Source organism: Chiloscyllium punctatum, chromosome 29 (assembly GCF_047496795.1).
Source record: "Chiloscyllium punctatum isolate Juve2018m chromosome 29, sChiPun1.3, whole genome shotgun sequence".
Lineage (NCBI taxonomy): Eukaryota > Metazoa > Chordata > Chondrichthyes > Orectolobiformes > Hemiscylliidae > Chiloscyllium > Chiloscyllium punctatum.
This window is the reverse complement of record NC_092767.1, coordinates 76179374-76201029: the sequence shown is the minus strand read 5'-3', so window position 1 is coordinate 76201029 and position 21656 is coordinate 76179374. Positions and strand designations below refer to the sequence as shown.

At 40.8% G+C, this 21656-nt stretch overlaps 1 protein-coding gene across 2 annotated transcripts in view; it reads right to left on the bottom strand.

The window, feature by feature from the left end:
* The window catches only part of LOC140454617 (SPARC-related modular calcium-binding protein 1-like), a 95699-nt gene that overhangs the window by 15467 nt on the left and 58576 nt on the right, over positions 1-21656 (bottom strand). Inside the window, exons 4-6 of one of the 2 annotated variants that reach the window (XM_072549507.1) lie at positions 9955-10054; positions 7055-7105; positions 2462-2512 (exon numbers count right to left, since the gene is read on the bottom strand). In XM_072549507.1, coding sequence (XP_072405608.1) covers positions 2462-2512; positions 7055-7105; positions 9955-10054 — 202 coding nt within the window. Of the gene's footprint in view, positions 1-2455; positions 2513-7054; positions 7106-9954; positions 10055-21656 lie in introns of both variants that reach the window. The other variant, XM_072549506.1, reaches the window with a different exon arrangement.

Genomic DNA, 21656 nt, shown 5'->3' with positions numbered 1-21656 from the left:
CTGCAAACATCACCACATCTGACCTTATGATGGAGAGATGGTCATTGATGAAACAGCTGAAGATGGTTGGGCCTAGGACACTACCCTGAGAACTCCTGCAGAGATGCTCTGGAGCTGAGTTGACTGACCTCCAACAGCCATGACCATCTTTCTCTGTATCAGGTATGGCTCCAACCACCGGAGAGTTTTCCCCCTGACACCCATTGATTTCAATTTTGCAAGGGCTCCATGATGCCTCACTCAGTTGAATACAGCCTTGATGTCAAGGGCTGTCACTCTTACCTCACCTCTGAAATTCACCTCTTGTCCATATTTGAACCAAAACAATGAAATCAGGAGCTGAGTGGCTCAGGTGAAACTGAAACTGGGTGTCACTGAACAGATTATTGCTGAGTAGGTCTGTCTGATAATACTGTTGATAACATCTTCGATTACTTTACTGATGATAGACAGTAGACTGATGGGCGGGATCTGGCTGGATTGGATTTGCCCTGCCTTTTATGTACAGAGTATACTTGGGCAATTTTCCACATGGTCAGGTAGATGTCAGTGTTGTAATTGTATTGGAACAGCTTGGCTAGAAGATCGGCAAGTTCTGGAGCACACATCTTCAGTACAATTGCTGGAATGTTGTCAGGGCTTGTAGCCTTTGCAGTATCCAGTGCCTCCAACTATTTCTTAGTATCATGTGGCATAAATCAAATTGGCTGAACACTGGTGTCTGTAATTCTGGGGACCACTGGAGGAGGCCAAGATGGATGATCCACTCAACATTTCTGGCTGAAGATTACTGTGAAAACTTCAGCCTCATCTTTGGCACTGATGTGCTGGGCTCTTCCACCATTGAGGTTGGGGATAGTTGTGGAGCCTCCTTGTCCACTGCCATTCACAACTGGATGTGGCAGAACTGCAGAGCTTAGATTTGATCTGTTTGTTGTGGGAACGCTTAGCTCTAACTATCACTTGCTGCTTATGTTGCATGCAAGTAGTCCTGTTTGGTGGCTTCACCAGGTTGACACCTCATCTTCAGGTATACCTGGTGCTGCTCATGGCATGTCTTCCTGCACTCTCCATTGAACCAAGGTTGACTCCCTGGCTTGATGGTAATGGTTGAGTGGGGGATATGCCAGGCCACGAGGTTACAAATTGTGCTGGATACAATTGTGCTGCTGTTGCGGGCCCACAGAAAGTCATGGATGCCCGTTCTTGAGTTGCTATATCTGTTCAAGGTCTGTCCCATTTAGCACAGTGATTGTGCAACACAATGTGATGGAGGTCATTCTCAATGTGAAGGTGGAACATCGTCTCCACAGGAATATGCGGGGCCGCTCTTACTGATACTGTCATGGACAGATGCATCTGCAGCTGGCAGGATGAGGTCAAATATGTTTTTCCCTCTTATTGGTTCCCTTACCACCTGCCACAGAGCCAGTACTGCAGCTATGTCCTTTAGGACCTGACCAGCTCAATCAGTACTACTGTTGGTGAGCCATACTTGGTGCTGGACATTGACTCACATGTAGGCCAGACCCTCCCTGAAGGACATTAGTGAGCCAGATGGGTTTTTCTGACAATCGACAATGGTTTCATGGTCATCAGTAGATTTTTAATTGCAGATTTTATTTTATTGAATTCAAATTCCACCAACTGCCATGGCAGGATTTGAACCTGAGCCCCCCAAATCTTATCTGGGTCTCTGGATTAATAGTCTAGCAAGAAAACACTTGGCCAATCTAGATCTACATCTAGAAAATCTAGTCATTTTCTTTTTGAAATTTCCAACCGGAACTCTATCAACAAACACATCGAGTTAGATCCCATCTAACACCCCATGAGAAAAAAAAACAGGAATTGACATCACCAACTCAAACATATAAATAGAAAGCAGGAATTATTAGCAGTGCTTCACCCTGAGGCCCACTGAAGATGTCACCTAGTACGGTGATAAAACATCTGGAAATGAACCTTTCAGCTCAGCAAGCAAACCTAAGTCCAGAACCTCAACCTGAGCTACAAATCTTCTCAAAACTCACTATTCCCTGTCACTTAATTTAGTAAATATTGCTTTTCTCAAAGAGCTAAGTGTTGTCTATGGAATTTTGCAGTTTGCAATTTGGCCAGTTACCTACAGTACAACAATTCCTTCACTTCAAAAGAACTTCATTAGCTGTCAAGCACTTTTAAATATCCGGAGGACATTAAAATGAGATATATATACATGTTTTTCATTTATCTTTCATAAAGAGGAGCCATCTGCTTGAAAATGTATGCAACAAAATTTTAATCATTTGCTCACAAACACACAGTTATATAGCACAAATTGCACTGTTATGAAACATACAGTTATCTTTGAGCGATCTCTCAGCCAAAATCATTATTTTGTTCTTTAGGTGTATGATATGCATATACAAAAACAGTCTCCTCTCCTAAAAGGCAAAATTAAAAGTCTGCATACCTTTACCTGTGTTGCGAATCAGAGTCCTTGTGGTGGGTCGAAGCTTTATTCCTTGTTCTGGGATTAGAGAAGAAAATAATCGAAAAGACACTATTATTGACGTTAGTATTATCTATTCTACTCATGCTGTTGGATAAATGGCCAAAAACATAGAGCAGCCTTTAAAGATAAAATGGAAGGGGCTTGTATAGTTCCGTTTTGATGCCACAACTCAAATATTATCATCTTTTTCCTTCCTCCTGTCCAGAAGCACCATTTACTAGAAACCACTTTGCACCATTGTTCCACAAAATATCTCAAAAATGTAGTGCAACAATTCAATTATGTCACACTGTTAGGCCACCAAAGCACTTTTAAGCTTAATCATTTTACAGCTGCTTTCACAACAACTTGCATTTATATAGTGCCCTTAACATAGTAAAAAGATTATCAGTACCATTTTCTGGCAAACCTTGATACCAAGTCACACAAGCAGCTATTAGAATTAGTGATAAAATCATGGTCCAAAATGTAAGTTTTACAGAATATCTTATAAGGTCAAAAGCTGGAGAGACTTGGGTTTAGACAGCCAAAGCTTTGACTGCTAATGGTAGAACAATAAAAGTCAGGAAAACAGATTTTTGAGGAAAGCAGCAATCTCGGAGGCATGATAAAATGTCAATGTCGTACTTCAAATAAAATTTACTGATTTTAATGACTGAGAATATACCTAAGTGGATATTGGGAAGTTGTTTTCAAGAGAGAGTCAGAGATAGAAGGGTTTAAGTAGAGAATTTCATAATTTATTATTGTGGTGGTGAAGGATTTGCCAGTGTTGGTTTAATGAAAATCTTTAAATCTGAAAACTGTACTCTAGTTGATTTGTAATGGAAATTCAGTTTACATAAGTGTTTAAAGTGTAAGCATTATTTTACAGCATTAACAACCTCTTCATTCCCACCATAAATGTATTCAGCTTGTAACTAAACAAATAAATTTTTTTAAAACATTCTTTAATTATTTTCCATTCAATTCATTGAGCCCATCAGGTTGAAGAACATTACTGTTGCAGTCAAATGCTTTTCCATTTCAGATGAGGGGCAACCTTTTTTCAGAGTGTGGTTTGTGTGTGGAACAAACTTCTGCAGGAGGTGATGGATGCAGGTACAGTTGCAATATTTAAAAGACATTTGGATAAATACATGAATAGAAAAGGTTTGGAGGGATATGGGCCAAATGCAGACAAATGGGACAAGTTGGATTGAATGGTCTGTTTCTATGCTATATCACTCTATGACTCTATTTCTGTATGACATCTCAATCTCCATATCGATTGTTCAGATATGTTAGAGCTATGGTTCCACTATTTGACTCTAATACTGTGCCTTAGCCAGTGCTCCCTCACTGCACTTGTGAACTTTTCCCATGCCAGCATTAAATTGAGTTCTTTAATTAATGCCACAGAAAGATAGAATTGCTACAACACAAAGAGGTCATTAGACTCATAATACCCATGCTAGTTGTCAAACTGGCAATTTATTTAGTACCTACCTTCTCCCCATTACCCACACATTCTTCTTTTTCAGATAATAATTAAATTTTCTTTGAGTGCCTCAAGTGAACCCACAGCTGGTGAACACAATTAGGCAGCAACTTCCAGATCTTAACTACTTGCTGGATGTAAAGGTTATTCCTCATGTCCTCTTGGCTTCTTTTGGCAGTTACCTTAAATCTGAGCCCTTTCATTTTCAGTCATTCCATCAGTAGGAACAATTTTGTCATTTCTATTCTGTCCAAACCCCTCAACTTTGAACGTCTAAAATTTCCTCTAACCTTCTCTTCTGCATAGAAAACAGTCTCAACTAATCCAATCTATCTGCATAATTGAACTTCAATGGCATGATAGCTCAGTGGTTAGCACGGCTGCCTCATAGCGCCAGGGATCCAGGTTCGATTCCAGCCTTAGGTGACTGTCTGTGTGGAATTTGCACACTCTCCCCGTGTCTGCATGGGTTTCCTCCGGGTGCTCCAGTTTCCTCCCCAGTCCAAAGATGTGCAGGTTAGGTGAATTGCCCGTAGTGTTAGGTGCATTAGTCAGGGATGAATGTAGGGGAATGGGTCTGGGTGGGTTGTTCTTCGGAGGGTCAGTGTGGACTTGTTGGGCTGAAGGGTCTGTTTCCACACTGTAGGGAATATGATCTGATCTGAACATCCCTGGAACCTTTCTTGAAACTCTTTTTTGCACTTTCACTACAGCTTTCACATCTTTCTAAAGTGTGGCACTGAGAACTGAATGCAAAACTCCTACTGAGGTAAAACCAGTGTTTTGTGAAAGTAAAACATAACTTCCTTGCTGTTGAATTCTATTCCCCTTTTAATAAAGCCTAAGATATTGTAAGCATTACTACTGCTCTCAACTCTCCTGCTACCTTCAAAATCAAAGCTCCCAGATACTTATATCCTTCTGCTCCTGTAACTCTTTTAGAATTGTACTCTTAATGGGAGCTTCATTATTCCTTCTACCAAAATGAATCACTTAACATTTCTTTGCTTGGAATTTCATCTGTAACTTGTCCGCTTAGGTAATTAAACTATCCAAGTCCTTCAGATATCCTTGACTATCCTCCTCAAAGTTCATAATTCTTCCAAATTTCATATCATCTGCAAATTTGAAATTGTACCATGTGCACCAAGGTCTGGGTCATAAACATAAAACATGAAGAGCAAGCAACCCAACATTAACCCCTGGGGAATTCCAGTGCAAGCCTTCAATCTGAAAAAATCCATTAGCCACTTTAAAAAGAGAAAATGCTCGAGAAATCAGCAGGTATGGCAGCATCGGTAGAGAGAAAGTAGAGTCAACATTTCAGATCCTGAGACTCTTCTTTAGATCTGCACTTTCTGCACCATTCTGAAGAGTCACTGGACCCAAAACATTGACTCTGCATTCTCTCCACAGATGCTGCCACACTCACTGAATCTCTCCAACAATTTCTGCTTTTGTTTCAGATTTCTAGGATTTGCAGTTCTTTGGTTTTTTTTCTATTAGTCATTACTGTTTCTTGTCAGTCAACCAATTTCACATGCATGTTGCTACTGATTCTTTAATTTCATGAGCTATAACTTGGCTGACTTGTTTATTGTGCAACAATGTACTGAATGTGGTTTGGAAGTCCAGGTACACCACACCAACAGCATTATCCTCAGCAACCTTCTGTATTATCTTTTCAAACAAAATGCTTCAATAAGAAAGTTAAACAGAATTTATTCTTAAGAAATCCATGCTAGCTTTCCTGAAGGAACCTGCATTCATCCAAATTACTAGCAGTTTTGTCTTGAAATATTGTTTCCAGAAGCTGCAGGTTTCATAGCCTCTGACCTGTCTTTGTAGCCACTGTATTTATATTGCTAGTTCAATTTTTAGTTAGAAATTTCAATTTCTTTCTTGGCTAGGTATGGCTTCAACCAGCAGAGAGTTTGCTCCCAATTCTCTTTGACTGTGACTTTTCTAGGGCTTGTTGATGCTACACTCAGTAAAATGTTGTGTTGATTTCACTCTCATCTTACCTCTCAGCTATTTTGTTTGGATCAAGGCTACATTGAGGCCTGGAGCTGAGTGGCACTGGAGTGGAGAATCAGTGAGCAGGTTATTGCTAGGATAGTGCTGCTTAGTAGCACTGTTGATGATCTATTCCATCGCTTTACTGATGATAAGATGGTAATTGTTTGGAGCATAAGTCTCCAATACTGTTGCCTTAATTTTGACAGGGCCTATTGCTTTTACAGTATCTTGTGCATTCATCCATTTTTTGAGATCACGTGGAGTGAATCAAATTGCCTGAAGACTGGCATTTCTAATGTTGGGGATCTCTAGAGGATGCCAAAGTAGATCATCCATTCAGCACTTCTGGCTGAAAATTTTTACAAATGCTTCAGCCTTATGTTCTGCACTGATGTACTGGGCTTCCCATTATTGAGGATGGGAACCTTCACCTCCAGTCAATTTAATTTTCCACCATCATTCATGACTAGATGTGACAGCACTGCAGAGCTTAGATCTGATCCATTGGTTGCTTAGCTCAATCACTTGTTGCTTATGATATCTGGCACACAAGTGGTCTGATTTTGTAGCTTCACCAGGTTGACACCTTGCTTTTAATGATGCCTAGTGTTGCTCCTAGCATGCCTCCTAGATTTTTTTATTGATCTAAGGTTGGTCCCCTGGCTTGATGGTAATTCGCAATGTATTTTTGATCCCTAATTGGTCCCACTCTTCCTTTTAGTACCTTCATCTATGTGCATATTGAAGACTTTGTGATACACTTTTAAGTTGTCTGGCAGTTTTTCTCCTACTCTGATTCTCTTTTCACTTCCCCTTTGAAGTGCATTTTGGACAGTTTCATACTGTGCAACAGGCACCCTAGGAACTAGATTGGGACTGCACACTTCATTTTCTGTTGGGGCAAAACAGCCACAGAGGGAAGAGAGTTTTTTCTCACCATTTTGGACTTATATTGAGTCCAGAGACCATAGCTCACAGGCATGTCAGCTTGTTCAGTCAAGGGTGCAGCACAGAGCTGCAGCAATATCAAGCAAAATGGCTGAAAGCTTTTAACTTACGCATCCTGCTAGAGTCACGCCCTCGCTGGGATGTTTTGTCCTTAGTAGAATCTGGAAGGGAAAATTTGGGGATAAATTATTTCTAAATTACCTACATTTCACTGTTCACTGCATTGAGATTTCCTCAATGGGCTCTACAATTATTTATAACAATATTATAATGACTTTTCTTGTGTGGCATTGCTATGACACAAAAGAATTGCCTGGTAAAAATCTTTGATTTGAGAGAGAGATTGCCATTCAAATTAAAGGTATTTTCTTAATCCTTTAAAACAGAAATCATGACATTATATATTTGAATATAACAGCCACCTAACGGTGGGAAGGGAGAGAGGTCAATGGTTTATAGGAAATCACCACAAGCCAATTCGTGTTTGCTTCAAGATTTGAGTTGGGACTCATTAAATGATAGATTCATACTGAATTCCAAATGAGGACTTCATGCAGTTGCTTTGGAGTGCAAGAATACAGTGATTCTCCTGGGTACGTATTCCTAACCTGTAGCACACTGTGTTTGCACTAACAGATCCTGCAGCTAACAAACATTTAATGGTACTGCTTGTCTGAGACCTTGATGTTAGCTATAGGGTCAATTTTGTTTTATACTGTAAAGTTAGGCAAGGTTGGGAGAGAGATGCATTTTCCAGTGGACACAAACTTCTGGCTCTCTCTCTTTCTCTGAACTCAGAAGGCTATGTGCTCAAGCTCCAATCAAGAGACTTGAGCATAAACTCTAGCTTGACATACCAAAATGCTACTAAGGAAGTAACTTACTGTCAGAATTAGTATGAGACTTTCAAGTAACTAGACTGGGACTGCACACTTCAATTTCTATTGAGCCAAAACAGCCACAGAGGGAAGAGAGTTTCCTCTCAATATTTTGGACTCAATTAGAATCCAGAGACCAGAGATGCAAGGACAGTAGACCATATTCAGAAGTCTGAAATGCAAAGAGACTTGGGAGTTCGAGTGCAGGATTCTCTCAAAATAAACTTGCAGGTTGAGTCGGTGGTTAGGAAGGCAAATACAATGTTGGCATTTATTTTGAGAGGACTTGAATATAAATCAGGGGTGTACTTCTGAGGCTCTGTAAGGCTCTGGTCAGACCACAGTTGGAATACTGTATGCAGTTTGGGCCCCATATCTCAGGGAGGATGTACTGGCCCTGGAGGGGGTTCAGAGGAGGTTCACAAGAATGGTCCCAGGAATGAAAAGCTTAACATATGGGGAACATTTGAGGACTCTGAGTCTATACTTGATGAAGTTTAGAAGGATGAGAGAGAATCTAATTGAAACTTACAGAATACTAAATGGCATGGACAGACTGGATGTTGGGAAGATGTTTCCATTGGTAGGAGAGACTGGGACCTGAGAGCACAGCCTTAGAGTAAAGGGAAGACCTTCTAGAATGGAGATAAGGAGAAACTTCTTCAGCCAGAGAGTGGGGAATCTATGGAAATTACTGCCACAGAAGGATGTGGAGGCCAGGTCATTGAGTATATTTAAGATGGGGATAGATAGGTTCATGATTGTCAAGGGGATTCGGGTTTTGGGGAAAAAACGGGAGAATGGGGTTGAGAAACGTATCAGCCATGATTGGCAGAGCAGACTCGATGGGCTGGCATGGCCTAATTTCTGCTCCTATGTCTTATGGTCTTGTTACACTACAGCTCATAAGCATGTCAGCTTGTTCAGTCAAAGGTGCAGTACAGAGCTGCAGCAATATCAAGCAAAATGGCTGAAAGCTTTTAACTTACCCATCTGCCCTGTAGAGTAGATGTAAAATATACCATAGCATTACTTCAAAGAAGAGCATGGGAACTTTCCTCAGAATCCTGGCTATACTCATCATTATTAATTAACATCACTATAAGTTTGGAATATCGAGTGATTTTCAAATAGTTGTTTTTGATACTGCACTGTCTGCAAACTGGCGAACCCCAAGTTTCCCTCAATACAACAGCAACTACACTTGAAAATTACTTCTGCTTTGGGATGATCAGAGATCATGAGAAGTGCAAACTCAATGCAAGTTTTTATTTTTTCTTCCAACATGTTTCCAAAATTCCTTTGTCATTTTTAATAAAAATGTAACGATCTTCTTCAATGTTGCTTAAGGTGTTAGTTCGTAAGTTCATAAGATAGAAGAGCAGAATTAGGCCATTCGACCCATCAAGTCTGTTCCGCCATTCGATCGTGGCTGATATCCCCCATTTTCCTGCCTTCTCTCCATATCCCTTCAACCCATTACCAATGAAAAATCTGTCTAACTCCTCTTTAAATTTACTCACTTATCCAGCATCCACCGCACTTTCAGGTAGCGAATTCCACATGTTTACAATCCTTTGGGAGAACTAGTTTCTCCTCAACTCTGTATTGTGGAATACGTTTTCAGTGTTGAGTACCTAAGTGATTTGGACTTTTGAGGCTGCTGCTCAGGAACTTTTTGCATTGAAGCAGAATTAATAAGTTTTAAATGGAGCTAATTATTTAAGTTGGACATTTCTTTGGATACACAGCTGCTTGGTTCCTCTCAACTTTCTGCATAAGCAAGCTCAAGGTGAGAAATAATGTACTGGAAATTACTGGCTTCCATAATTTAAGAAATTATTACTGTTTTATACAAAGTGTGATGGCTGGAATATGATGACGAGTGTAGGGAAAACTGCAAATGAAGCATTTTTATCTCAGTACCCAAATCCCTGATTGCATGGCAGTGTCGGTGGATCACAAAATATATTTCAACATTTTACAAACTCAGTGAGTGTCTCATGTACCAGTTTTTAAAGCTTAGTATATTTATTTGATTTCCTTCTTCTGGCTCAAAGAACTCTGTGCCTCTAAAGCATCAACTGATAATTACGTAGCCGCAAAGTTTAAATACTTTCTGTGTCTGGTACCTGAACAGGTTGGAGTCCTGTTATGGACTGAAGATCCACTGATTGGTTTGCCGTCAGGTGTGACACACCAGCAATAGCCTGTCAATTTATGGCACTGAACCTGTTAAAGCAGAGAGAAAGAAAAATAAATTATTATGAAATCTAACTGTGTGTGCGTGTATTTTTTAATAGAGTATGCACACGTACCAAACTACACCACCCATCTTTCAAGGCACTTATCCTAATTTTCAATCCTAGAAAACTCTTTCATCCAAGTAATTCAGATTATACCTTTCATTATGGTTTCCCATTCCTCTACCCCATTGTTGCTTTTAGTTACGATCTCCTTGCTAGCATTTCTGAAAACTTTCTTCCAAAATCCTTGACCATGTAATTTTCTTCCCTTTATGTGAAGAGGCTCTTGGCTTGGTTAATTCATAGCACTCAATAGATCTGGATTAAAGGTAAAACAAGGTTCCCCATGGGAGATTGGTTAGCAAAGTTAGATCTCATGGAATACAGGGAAAAGTAGCCATTTGGATACAGAACTGGCTCAAAGGTAGAAGACAGAGGGTGGTGGTGGGGGGTTGTTTTTCAGACTGGAGGCCTGTGACCAGTGGAGTGCTACAAGAATCGGTGCTGGGTCCACTACTTTTCATATTTATATAACTGATTTGGACATAAGCATAAGAGGTATAGTTAGTAAGTTTGTAGATGACACCAAAATTGGAGGTGTAGTGGACATTGAAGAAGATTACCTCAGATTAAAATGGGATCTTGATCAGATGGGCCAGTGGGCAGAGAAGTGGCAGATGGGGTTTAATTTAGATAAATGCTAGGTGCTGCATTTTGGAAAAGCAAATCTTTGCAGGACTTCTACACTTATTGGTAATATCCTAGGGAGTGTTGCTGATCAAAGAGACCTTGGAGTGCAGGTTCATAGCTGCTTGAAAGTGAGTCGCAGGTAGATAGTATAGTGAAGAAGGCATTTGGTATGCTTTCCTTTATTGGTCAGAGTATTGAGTCATGTTGTGGCTGTACAGGTCATTAGTTAGGCCACGTTTGGAATATTACATGCAATTCTTATCTTCCTTTTGGAAGGATGTTATGAAACTTGAAAGGGTTCAGAAAAGATTTACAAGGATGTTGCCAGGGTTGAAGGATTTGAGCTACAGGGAGAGGTTGAATAGGCTGTGGCTGTTTTCCCTGGAGCGTCAGAGGCTGAGGGGTGACCTTATAGAGGTTTATAAAATCTTGAGGGGCATAGATAGGATAAATAGACAAAGTCTCTTCCCTGGGGTGGGGAAGTCCAGAACTAGAGGGCATAGGTTTAGGGTGAGAGGGAAAAGATATAAAAGAGACCTAAAGGGCAACCTTTTCAGGCAGAAGGTGATACATATGTGGAATGGGCTGCCAGAGGAAGTGGTGGAGTCTAGTACGATTTTAACATTTAAAAAGCATCTGGATGGGTATATGAACAGGAAGGGTTTGGAAGGATATGGGCCGGGTGCTAGCAGGTGGGACTAGATTGGGTTGGGATATCTGATCGGCATGGACGGGTTGGACTGAAGGGTCTGTTTCCATGCTGTACATCTCTATGACTCTAAATAAAGATATATACTGAAAAGGGAAAATTTGATTGAATGGAGAAACAGGGTCAAGCAGCTGAACTGTTGACCCTGTTCCTTTGATTGGAAATTTATTTTTCTTTGAAAGTAAATATAAAGATGGGCTGAATAGTGGGACATACTATTAAAAGGGAAGGCAATGGCCTCGTGGTGTTATCACTGGACTGTTAATCCAGAGACCCAGGTGATGTTCTGAGGATCTGGGCTCAAATCCTGCCACAGCAGATGGTTGAATTTGAATTCAATAAATATTTGCATTTAATGATTGTAATGATGGCTTGAATTGTTGAGGGGAAAACCCATCTGGTTCACAAATGTCCTTTAGGGAACGAAACTGACATTCTAACCTGTTCTGGCCTACATGTGACTGTAGACCGATAGCAATGTGGTTGACTCTCAACTGCCGTCTGGATAATTAGGGATGGTAATAAACGTTGGCCTAGCCAGCAATGTCATAATCCGCTGAATGAATAAATAAAATTTCCACTCGGGAGGTTTTTTGGGGCAGGTTTTCTTGTGCGATTATATTCTTAAAAGCTCAAAATATATTTATGCACAAATAAAACACCAAAAGTTTTGGTGACTGGTAGGCAGGAAGTTCTGGCCCTTTTCAAGACCCCCGGGTTCCTAAAACTGGGTGTCATATTTAAAAGTACTGAATAGCACTTCACTCTTTGCTTCCTAGGGCATCATTCAACCTCTGCTCATCATCACCACACATCCCTGGAAATGTCAGAGCCCGCACAAAAAAAAAGGCACCATACATTTATGATGCCTCCCTAGAGGTTCTCTTGAAGGTTGTCCCAGGAGGCAAGGAAATCCTTTGCCCAGGGCAAAAAGGGGCCATTCTGATTGATGAAGGTAGCCTGGACAGAGGTAGCTACAGAGTTGAGCACCTGGCAACAGCTCAAGACAACCTAACTCCAGTGCCACAAGGGGATAAATGATCTCTTGTGTGCTGCCAAGGTGTATACTCAAAGCTTCATGCCCCATTGAGAGTGAGTTAGCAATGTAAAGTTGCCACAGAAGAGGACTGTCGTAGAGGAGTTTGGGTGTCGGATATCTCCATCAGCTGCCTCATGTTTAAAACGTATCTGTCACTTCATTACAGCTACTAATGTAACACTGCCTGCACCACAGTTGTATTGCCTGTCATACGCAAGCCAGGCTTCACACTTAAAACATAAAAAGAGGTACAACAATCAGCAGCCACACACCATTGGCTCACTGACCTTTCATCATAACTAGAAGAGCATACACATCTGAAAGCCAAACTGTGTGAAAGTTTATGAGAATGCAAAAGATCAACATGCCATCAGGATTTCTAAAAATCACACAACACCAGGTTATAGTCCAACAGGTTTATTTGGAAGCACTAGCTTTCGGAACGCTGCTCCTTCATCAGATGCCACAACCACCTGATGAAGGAGCAGCCAGTGCTTCCAATTAAACCTGTTGGACTATAACCTGGTGTTGTGTGATTTTTAACTTTGTACGCCCCAGTCCAATACCGGCATCTCCAAATCATCAGGACTTTGCCCAATTAAATAGCCCCCACCCACCCACTAAAAGCTCCAGGCATATCCTGAAAATTTAATTCCATGGTTCATGTTCCTTTGCCAGTTCGGAAGGTTTGATCATAAATCAATCAAGATTGTAATGACATGAACAACCACAGCCTCCTGGACTGTACTTGATGCTACTACAAGAAAAGGCATTTGGGTATCCAGTTTTTTGCTTCTTTGTTGCATGAGAGCAGTGAGTGGTTTGTGACATTCACTGACACAGCAGGTTTCAGAGGCACGATGACATTTTCTTGTCAGTCTTTTCACATTTACAGGATGCTTTCACTGTATGAAGATTCTTTACTGTCCTTTTAGCTCATTGGTTAAAAATCACTACCAAAGGTGATAATAAGCAAGTAAGGTTAAGAAAATCATTTGTATTGGTTTCACTTAAAAGGCAGACCTTCAATTGGTGCCTGAATTTCTTAAATTTACATTGAATAATTTAAAATGTAACTTGTGGTAAGTGTAGAGCAATTGAGAGGATCAGATGACTTTGGACCCATTTTTCCCAATGCTCTCAAGCACTGAGGGTTATTAATTCATATAGTATTTGGATCTGCAGAAAACATAAGCAGTAAAAAAATTGTGTTGATTATTCAGCAACTTCATTATTATTGTGTGATTCAATCAAATTGAGCATGACATTTTTTTGCCCGATGATTGGTACATTCCCATGAACACAGAGCATTGAAGTGTCGTGAAGTCTTAGAATCCTTCAGTCAAGTGGTTCAGATTAGCTGTTATTTTGTTATGGAGCTAACATTCTTCAGTGAGAAAGAACCTTGAAATGGTTTCATATGTGCTGGCACCCTGCTGATTCTTCTGATATCTCTTGCTGCTTAAAAATGTCTGCTTTTTTTATTCACATGGGTATCACTGACTGGTCAGCATTAAGTGCCCATCCCTAGTGGCATGTGAGAAGGTGATGGTGCATTGCCTTCTTGAACAACTGCAGTCTGTTTTGTGTAGGGACATGCACAGTGCCATTCGCAAGGGTGTTCCAGAATATTGATTGAGCGACATTTGAAGGAACAGTGATACATTTCCGGGTCAGGATGGTGTGTGTTTACAGGGCTGCATCAGGTTGTAAAGTCTACAACTGTAGAAAAACCTAAATCACAAAATAATCAAAATGACCTGTCCCAGGCTGCTTATTTCCATCGAAGTAACATCACTCAACTTGTCCTCTGCCTCAGCTCATCTGCTTCTGAAATTCTGATCCATTCTTTCATTACCTCCACACCTGACTGGTGTCCCACACTCAACCCCTCACAAACTTACAGTTGTCAAAATCTCTGCTGCTGATGACCTCTGTACCAAGTTTTATTCACATTCCCATCACCATACATATGCTCTGAATTTCATTCATTCCCTTATCAGCATTATCCTCACTGACTCACACAGACTCCTGGTCTCACTCAATTCACGACACAAAGTTGGGTTGGAGGGTGAACTGTGAGGAGGACGCAGAGGTTCTTTAGTGTCTTTGAACAAGTTGAGCGAGTAGGCAAATGCATTGCAGGTGAAGTATAATGTGGATACATGTGAGGTTATCCATTTTGGTAGCAAAAACAGGGAAGCAGGTTATTATTGGAAATATAATAGATTGTGAAATGTGAAGGTGCAATGCGATTTGTATGTCCTTGTACGCCAGTTGCTGAAAGTAAACACATAGGTGCAGCAGTGGTGAGGGAGACGAATGGTATTAAAGTTTTGAGCCCAGTAACCCTTCTGAACTAGATTTGAAACGTTAACTTCGTTTTCTGTCCGCTGATTCTGCCAGAGCTTCTCCAGCAATTTCTGTTTTTGTTTGTTCTTTTGTTTGTCCACAGTTCTTTGTTTTATTTTAGGTCAAATTGCATGTTGTTCTTCATCATGAGAGTCCATACCTGGAATATTCTGCACAGTTTTGGTTTCATTCTCTGAGGAAGGATGTTCTGTCAATGGAGTGAGTGTAACATTGACTTATCAGACTGATTCTTGGGATAACAAGACTGACATAAGAAAGGAGACTGGATCAGTTAGGAGGTGTAGTGGACAGTGAAGAGGGTTACCTCAGATTACAACAGGATCTGGACCAGATGGGCCAATGGGCTGAGAAGTGGCAGATGGAGCTTACTTCAGATAAATGCGAGGTGCTGCATTTTGGGAAAGCAAATCTTAGCAAGACTTATACACTTAATGGTAAGGTCCTAGAGAGTGTTGCTGAACAAAGAGACCTTGGAGTGCAGGTTCATAGCTCCTTGAAAGTGGAATCGCAGGTAGATAGGATAGTGAAGAAGGTGTTTGGTATGCTTCCCTTTATTGGTCAGAGTATTGAATACAGGAGTTGGGAGGTCATGTTGCAGCTTTACAGGATATTGGTTAGGCCACTGTTGGAATATTACGTGCAATTCTGGTCTCCTTCCTATCAGAAAGATGTTGTGAAACTTGAAAGGGTTCAGAAAAGATTTACAAGGATGTTGCCAGGGTTGGAGGATTTGAGCAATAGGGAGAGGCTGAACAGGCTGGGGCTGTTTTCCCTGGAGAGTCGGAGGCTGAAGGGTGACCTTATAGAGGTTTATAAAATCATGAGGGGCATAGATAAGGTAAATAGACAAAGTATTTTCCCTGGGGTGGGGGAGTCCAGAATTAGAGGGCCTATGTTTAGGGTGAGAGGGGAAAGATATAAAAGAGACCTAAGGGGCAACTTTTTCAGGCAGAGGGTGGTACATGTATGGAATGAGCTGCCAGAGGAAGTGGTGAAGGTTGGTATAATTGCAACATTTAAGAGGCATTTGGATGGGTATATGAATAGGAAGGGTTTGGAGGGATATGGGCCGGGTGCTGGCAGGTGGGACTAGATTGGGTTGGGATATCTGGTCAGCATGGACGGGTTGGACCGAAGGGTCTGTTTCCGTACTGTACATCTCTATGACTCTATGACTATATTCATGTGAGAATGAGGGGAGTCTCATAGAAATCCATAGAACTAGATATGGTAAATGCAGGAATAATGTTCCCATTGACCAGGGATCCAGAACTAGGGATTACAGTCTAAGAAGGTGGGATGATTTACCGGGGTTTTGCCTGGAATCGAGGATTTGAGTTATAAAAATTGGGTAGGCTGAGACTTTTTTCACTGGAGTGTAGGTGGGTAAGGGGGTGACCTTATAAAGATTTATAAAATCATGAAGGGCATATATAAGGTGAAAAGCAAAGGTCTTTTCCATAAGTTGGGGGATTTCAAAATTAGGGGGCATTTTTTTAAGGTGAGAAGAGAAAAAATTAAAAAGGACATGGGGGCAACTTTTTTATACGCAGGGAGTTGTTCATGAATGGAATGAACTACCAGAGGAAGTGGTGGATGCAGGTACAGTTACACTGTTTAAAAGACATTTGGATAAGTACATGAATAAGAAAAGTTTAGAGAGATATGGGCCAACTGTCAGTCGTTGGGACGAGCTTAGTTTGTGAACATGTTTGGCATGGACTAGTTGGACAACTCTACGACTATGACTTATTCAACATTTATACTTATATCCTAGCCCTATGAGGTTACAGTCACAATATAGCCCACAGTGGCACAGTTAGCACTGATGCCTGACAGTGCCACAGTCCTGGGTTGGATTCCAACCTCGGGCAACTATCTATCTGGAGTTTGCACGTTCTCCCTGTGTCTGTATGGGTTTCCTTCATATGCTCTGGTTTCCTCCCGCTGTCCAAAGATTGGGTGGATAGGCCATACTAAATTTCACACGTCTAAGATTCTAAGATCTCATCTCATCTCCTCTCGGGTAAACATAAAAATCCCCAGACATTATTAGAAGAGAAGCAGGAGAATACCATGTCCAGAGCAACCTCAAACAACACCACAAAAATTATTTATTTTATTAACTACCTCACTCATTGTTAATTTGAGGCATCTTGCTTCTTGAATATTGACTTTTGCCATTGAAACATTTAAAAATAGTTTGGGATGTACTGAGGAGATGATCAGCTGGGGTTCAGGATTTCAAATATTGTTAGTTTATAAAGGTTTATAAAATCATGAGGGGCATATATAAGGTATATAGCAAGTGACACACAGAAAGTGATAATTTCATAGTACAAGATTGCTGGATTGATATATGAAGTCCACTATCTGCAACTACATTTATAGAAATATCTCTGACTTTTTGAGATTAGCCAGTGTTCCTCACAGAATATGAGTTCCCTAATTGGAACTGTTAACCTGCTTCTATTGGGGAGGCCTGGTTAACAGATATAAGCAGGAGCGTCAGAGGTTCTGCTCACTCTGAGAGCTGGCTCTGATGAAGCTGGACCAGTGTTAAGTACTATGCACATGCAAAGAAAGGATAACTTGGTGATGGGATACTGGCCTCTGTGGAATGATTTCATTATTAAGTCTCAGCTCCTTTGAAACTCTGATATGCATTTTGTCATCATATCAAAACACATACTAGAGCATAGCTTTTTCCTCAAACTATAAATATGTTTATCCTCCTCCTGGCTTTTTCAGTGCATCGAAGTGAAAGCTGATGGTATCATCACATACTTTAACTCATTCTTTCCCAAGATCGCAAAATGCCACTGAATAAGTTCAGTCCTCTCCCCATCTACAACATGATATACATCAAGTTTGGGGGTCACATATTCATTATTTCCTGATTCGGAGATGGTGGGCTTTGGGACAGGCAGAAGAGAAAAGTGGCCGAGCAGAGGCTGATAGCTAAGTTCGGTACCCATAGGGAGGGCCTCAACCGGGACCTTGGGTTCATGTCACATTACAGGTGATCACCATTGCACTACACACATACACGCTCACCTACACACAGACACAGGTACACACAGACGCGCACACAGACACCCACACACACCCTTACAGACACACACACTCCCACACATGCACCCCCTCACAGACTCTGCACTCACTACACACACAACCCCACCCCAGACAGACACACACACAGACAGACAAAGACCCACATGCACACATATATTTTGTGTGGTGAATTTTTTTGTACTTGCAGAGTTACATTGCACTTTGCTCAAAAACCACATACATTCATGTATGTAGAACTCTGAGCTCAAAAACTGCATGAATTTATGTAAAACTCTGTTATCTCACTTTTTAGATTGGAATCAATCTAAACATCAGGTCATAGACAGAGAACACAGGGGGCTAACACCTTCAACATATTGTCTAGCTATCACCATTGTTAACAGCACCTTTAAAAAAAAAGGGTTTTGTGATTTACACATGAAAGAAGTGAAACTATCACTGTATTCTAACAGGCGAAAGGCTTAACAGACAATCAATTGTCTGTTCAATCAATTAAGGGCGGCACGGTGGCACAGTGGTTAGCACTGCTGCCTCACAGCGCCAGAGACCTGGGTTCAATTCCTGCCTCAGGCGACTGACTGTGTGGAGTTTGCACATTCTCCCAGTGTCTGCGTGGGTTTCCTCCGGGTGCTCCGATTTCCTCCCACAGTCCAAAGATGTGCAGGTCAGGTGAATTGGCCATGCTAAATTGCCCATAGTGTTCGGTAAGGGGTAGATGTAGGGGTATGGGTGGGTTGCGCTTCGGTGGGGCGGTGTGGACTTGTTGGGCCGAAGGGTCTATTTCCACACTAAGTAATCTAATCTAATCTAAAAAAAATTCTTCAATGTATAATTTCAGTTACATCACACTGCAAATTTTTGCTATAAATTCTGTGTTACAATCAAGCCCTCCACAATCACCTGATGAAGGAGCGTCGCTCCGAAAGCTAGTGTACTTCCAATTAAACCTGTTGGACTATAACCTGGTGTTGAGTGATTTTTATCATTATTTCCTGGTTTATTTGCCCATTTACTCATTGTTTTCAAACATGAAGTTGTCCTGCACTCTTAGCTTTGGTATTTCACTCTGACTTCTCAATTAAAGAAATGAAACTGCACTGACAGTAAGTAAACCGTCAATCAAAACTATACATTTCCAAGTCTTATGTCACTGCAAATACTCTGTGAGCAATCAATCACTTCAAGTCTACTGAATGAGCTAATGAACTAAGAGTTCAATTAACTCTAGCCCTCAATGTTAAAAATCACACAACACCAGGTTATAGTCCAACAGGTTTAAGTGGAAGCACACTCGCTTTTGGAGCGACGTTTCTTCGTCAGGTGGTGAAGGAGCGTTGCTCCAAAAGCTAGTGTGCTTCCAATTAAACCTGTTGGACTATAACCTGGTGTTGTGTGATTTTTAACTTTGTACACTCCAGTCCACCACCGGCATGTCCAAATCATAGCCCTCAATGTAATTGTTTGTTCACAGGCTAATAATTACCAATCCACAGTTGCCAAGCACAAGCCATTCTATGTCACATTCAGATCAGTCTCCCCCCCCACAAGTATTTTTCAGCCAAAGTATGATTATCACTGTTCAATGCATTCAATAAACACCAGTATAGAAGTCACAGAAAAAGTGAATGTCTTTAACCAGGCTAGATCATTCTTGTTTTTCTCTGACAGAAAATTTGTAAATATTCATTTTAGAATTTCAGTTTTTATTAATTTTTTAAAAATTATCAATCACTATTGTGCTTGTTTTTTATATTGCTTTTAATGGTGAAATCATCCCTCTTTACATTACTCACTTTCCACTCCAACTAATGGTTGTAAATACAACTCAGAAGATCACTTTCAACTGACCAAAACATTCAATTTTCGGTCAGTCATTTCCATTGGTTCAAACAAAACAGAATGTTAGATAATATCTGTTACATTTATCCCTTCATAAGAACTGAACTGTAGACCAGAAATGTAACTGTTTCATTCACTATGGTTTGGGATCTTGCAAATGTATATTTTTTCTCATTGATTCTACCAAAATTGGCTTACAAGTAAGGTTGAGTTTTTTTTGCTTATCCTTAATTGCGCTTGAGAAAGTGGTGTGTCATTTTGAATTGCTTCTGTTCAATATATAGCTGCTCTTACAATAAAACAGGAAGTTTCAACATTTTTATCCAGTAAAAATGAGCAAAAAGCAAGAAACCTCCAAGTGAGAATGGTGAGAATCTTGGCAACTTGGCAGGGCTGGGATAACAGTATTTGCTGCCCTAGAGAAAACTTCAGCCTGCTGCTTCAAAGTCTCCCCCGCCATGCACATGTGCACAAACACATGCTGGGAAGGTAGAATTTCAATTGCGTTTGCATTTCCTAGGCAAACAGGAAATACACAGTGAACGGACCTGCATGCAGGGTCACCGGTTCTGGCACAACAAATTCATAAAATGTTGACAGAAGTGATATCACAGACGGGCGGCAATGAAGAACAAAACCTGCTAAGAGAAAGTAGGTATTCGGGAATAGGTTTAGTGAGTATGTATTTGTGGGGATTTATTTTTTTATCATGTGAGATGAAGCAGTGGATAAAATTTATAAGCTATATAAGTTTTACCTTAAACATGCACAGTTTGCAATTGTTCAAGATATTTAAATAGAATTTAAATGACTCGAAGGATGGAATCCTATCGCGGTCTGAACAACAAGGGCTATGGCAAGTTGTATGGCAAAATTGAGTGAGAGTGCAGTGAGGCCCATATCGATGTCGAGATCAACTTGTATCATCTTTTAGGCTTTTCACATGTGGCATCGCAAGATTCTCATTGGACAGAGGTGAGTTGCCAGTTGACAATGATTATTGCCTGTTAAACGCCTTGTTGACAGCCCAACTCCCCTCATTAATATTCAGCCTCCCATCTTACCAAACTTGCCAAACAAGCTCGATGTCAGGAAGGCTTGACAACGAAACCAGATCAAGCATCTGACAGATCCAGCTTGTTGCTTGCTCCAAGTGATGTCCGTTTTGAATACTTGGAGAATAACATCTCAGAGTATGTCATGGGCACCACACTTCCATGGGCATTGGCATCTGACATGTGCCGACCCTCATGGATCATCTCTGATCCACTTACAGGATGCTTCTGAACTTCATTTCTGTACCTCAGGCTGCGCTGGCATCTATCATTGTAGTACTACAGCAAGGACATGCATCCATTTCATAGACTAGGCCGGGCTGTATCTCCAAGCTCTTCACTTGCTGTCATAATGCTCAGTGACTCTGAGTCTACCTGGATGCTCAGAGCATCCCCACCTCACATTGCTTTGCCTTGTCATTTTGCACTTTGACCTTTAGTCAGAGATACCAGGCTCATATGACTGCTGTCTTGCCATGCTGTTTTGCACAGACACAAAGCCAAGAAGCTTGTCATAGTTATCAGCAGGCCTCAGTCAATTCAAGGAGGAAAATTGTTGTTTGACTTCCAAATAACGCAATAATTGTAAGAACAAATCACTTGACTGATCAAGTCAAAAGTGAAATGATCCAAATTCCTGCTTGAATATACGCTGTACCACATTTGGATTATTGCTCATTGTTTGTGCCCAATCAGTCATGCAAACTCAAGTCCCATCAATTCCATTGGAAATCTCCTAAATCTAGGGCAAACAGATCTCCCTTGACTTTGTTTTCTTTATTTGAGTTTGAGCTTAATTGTGCAGCAC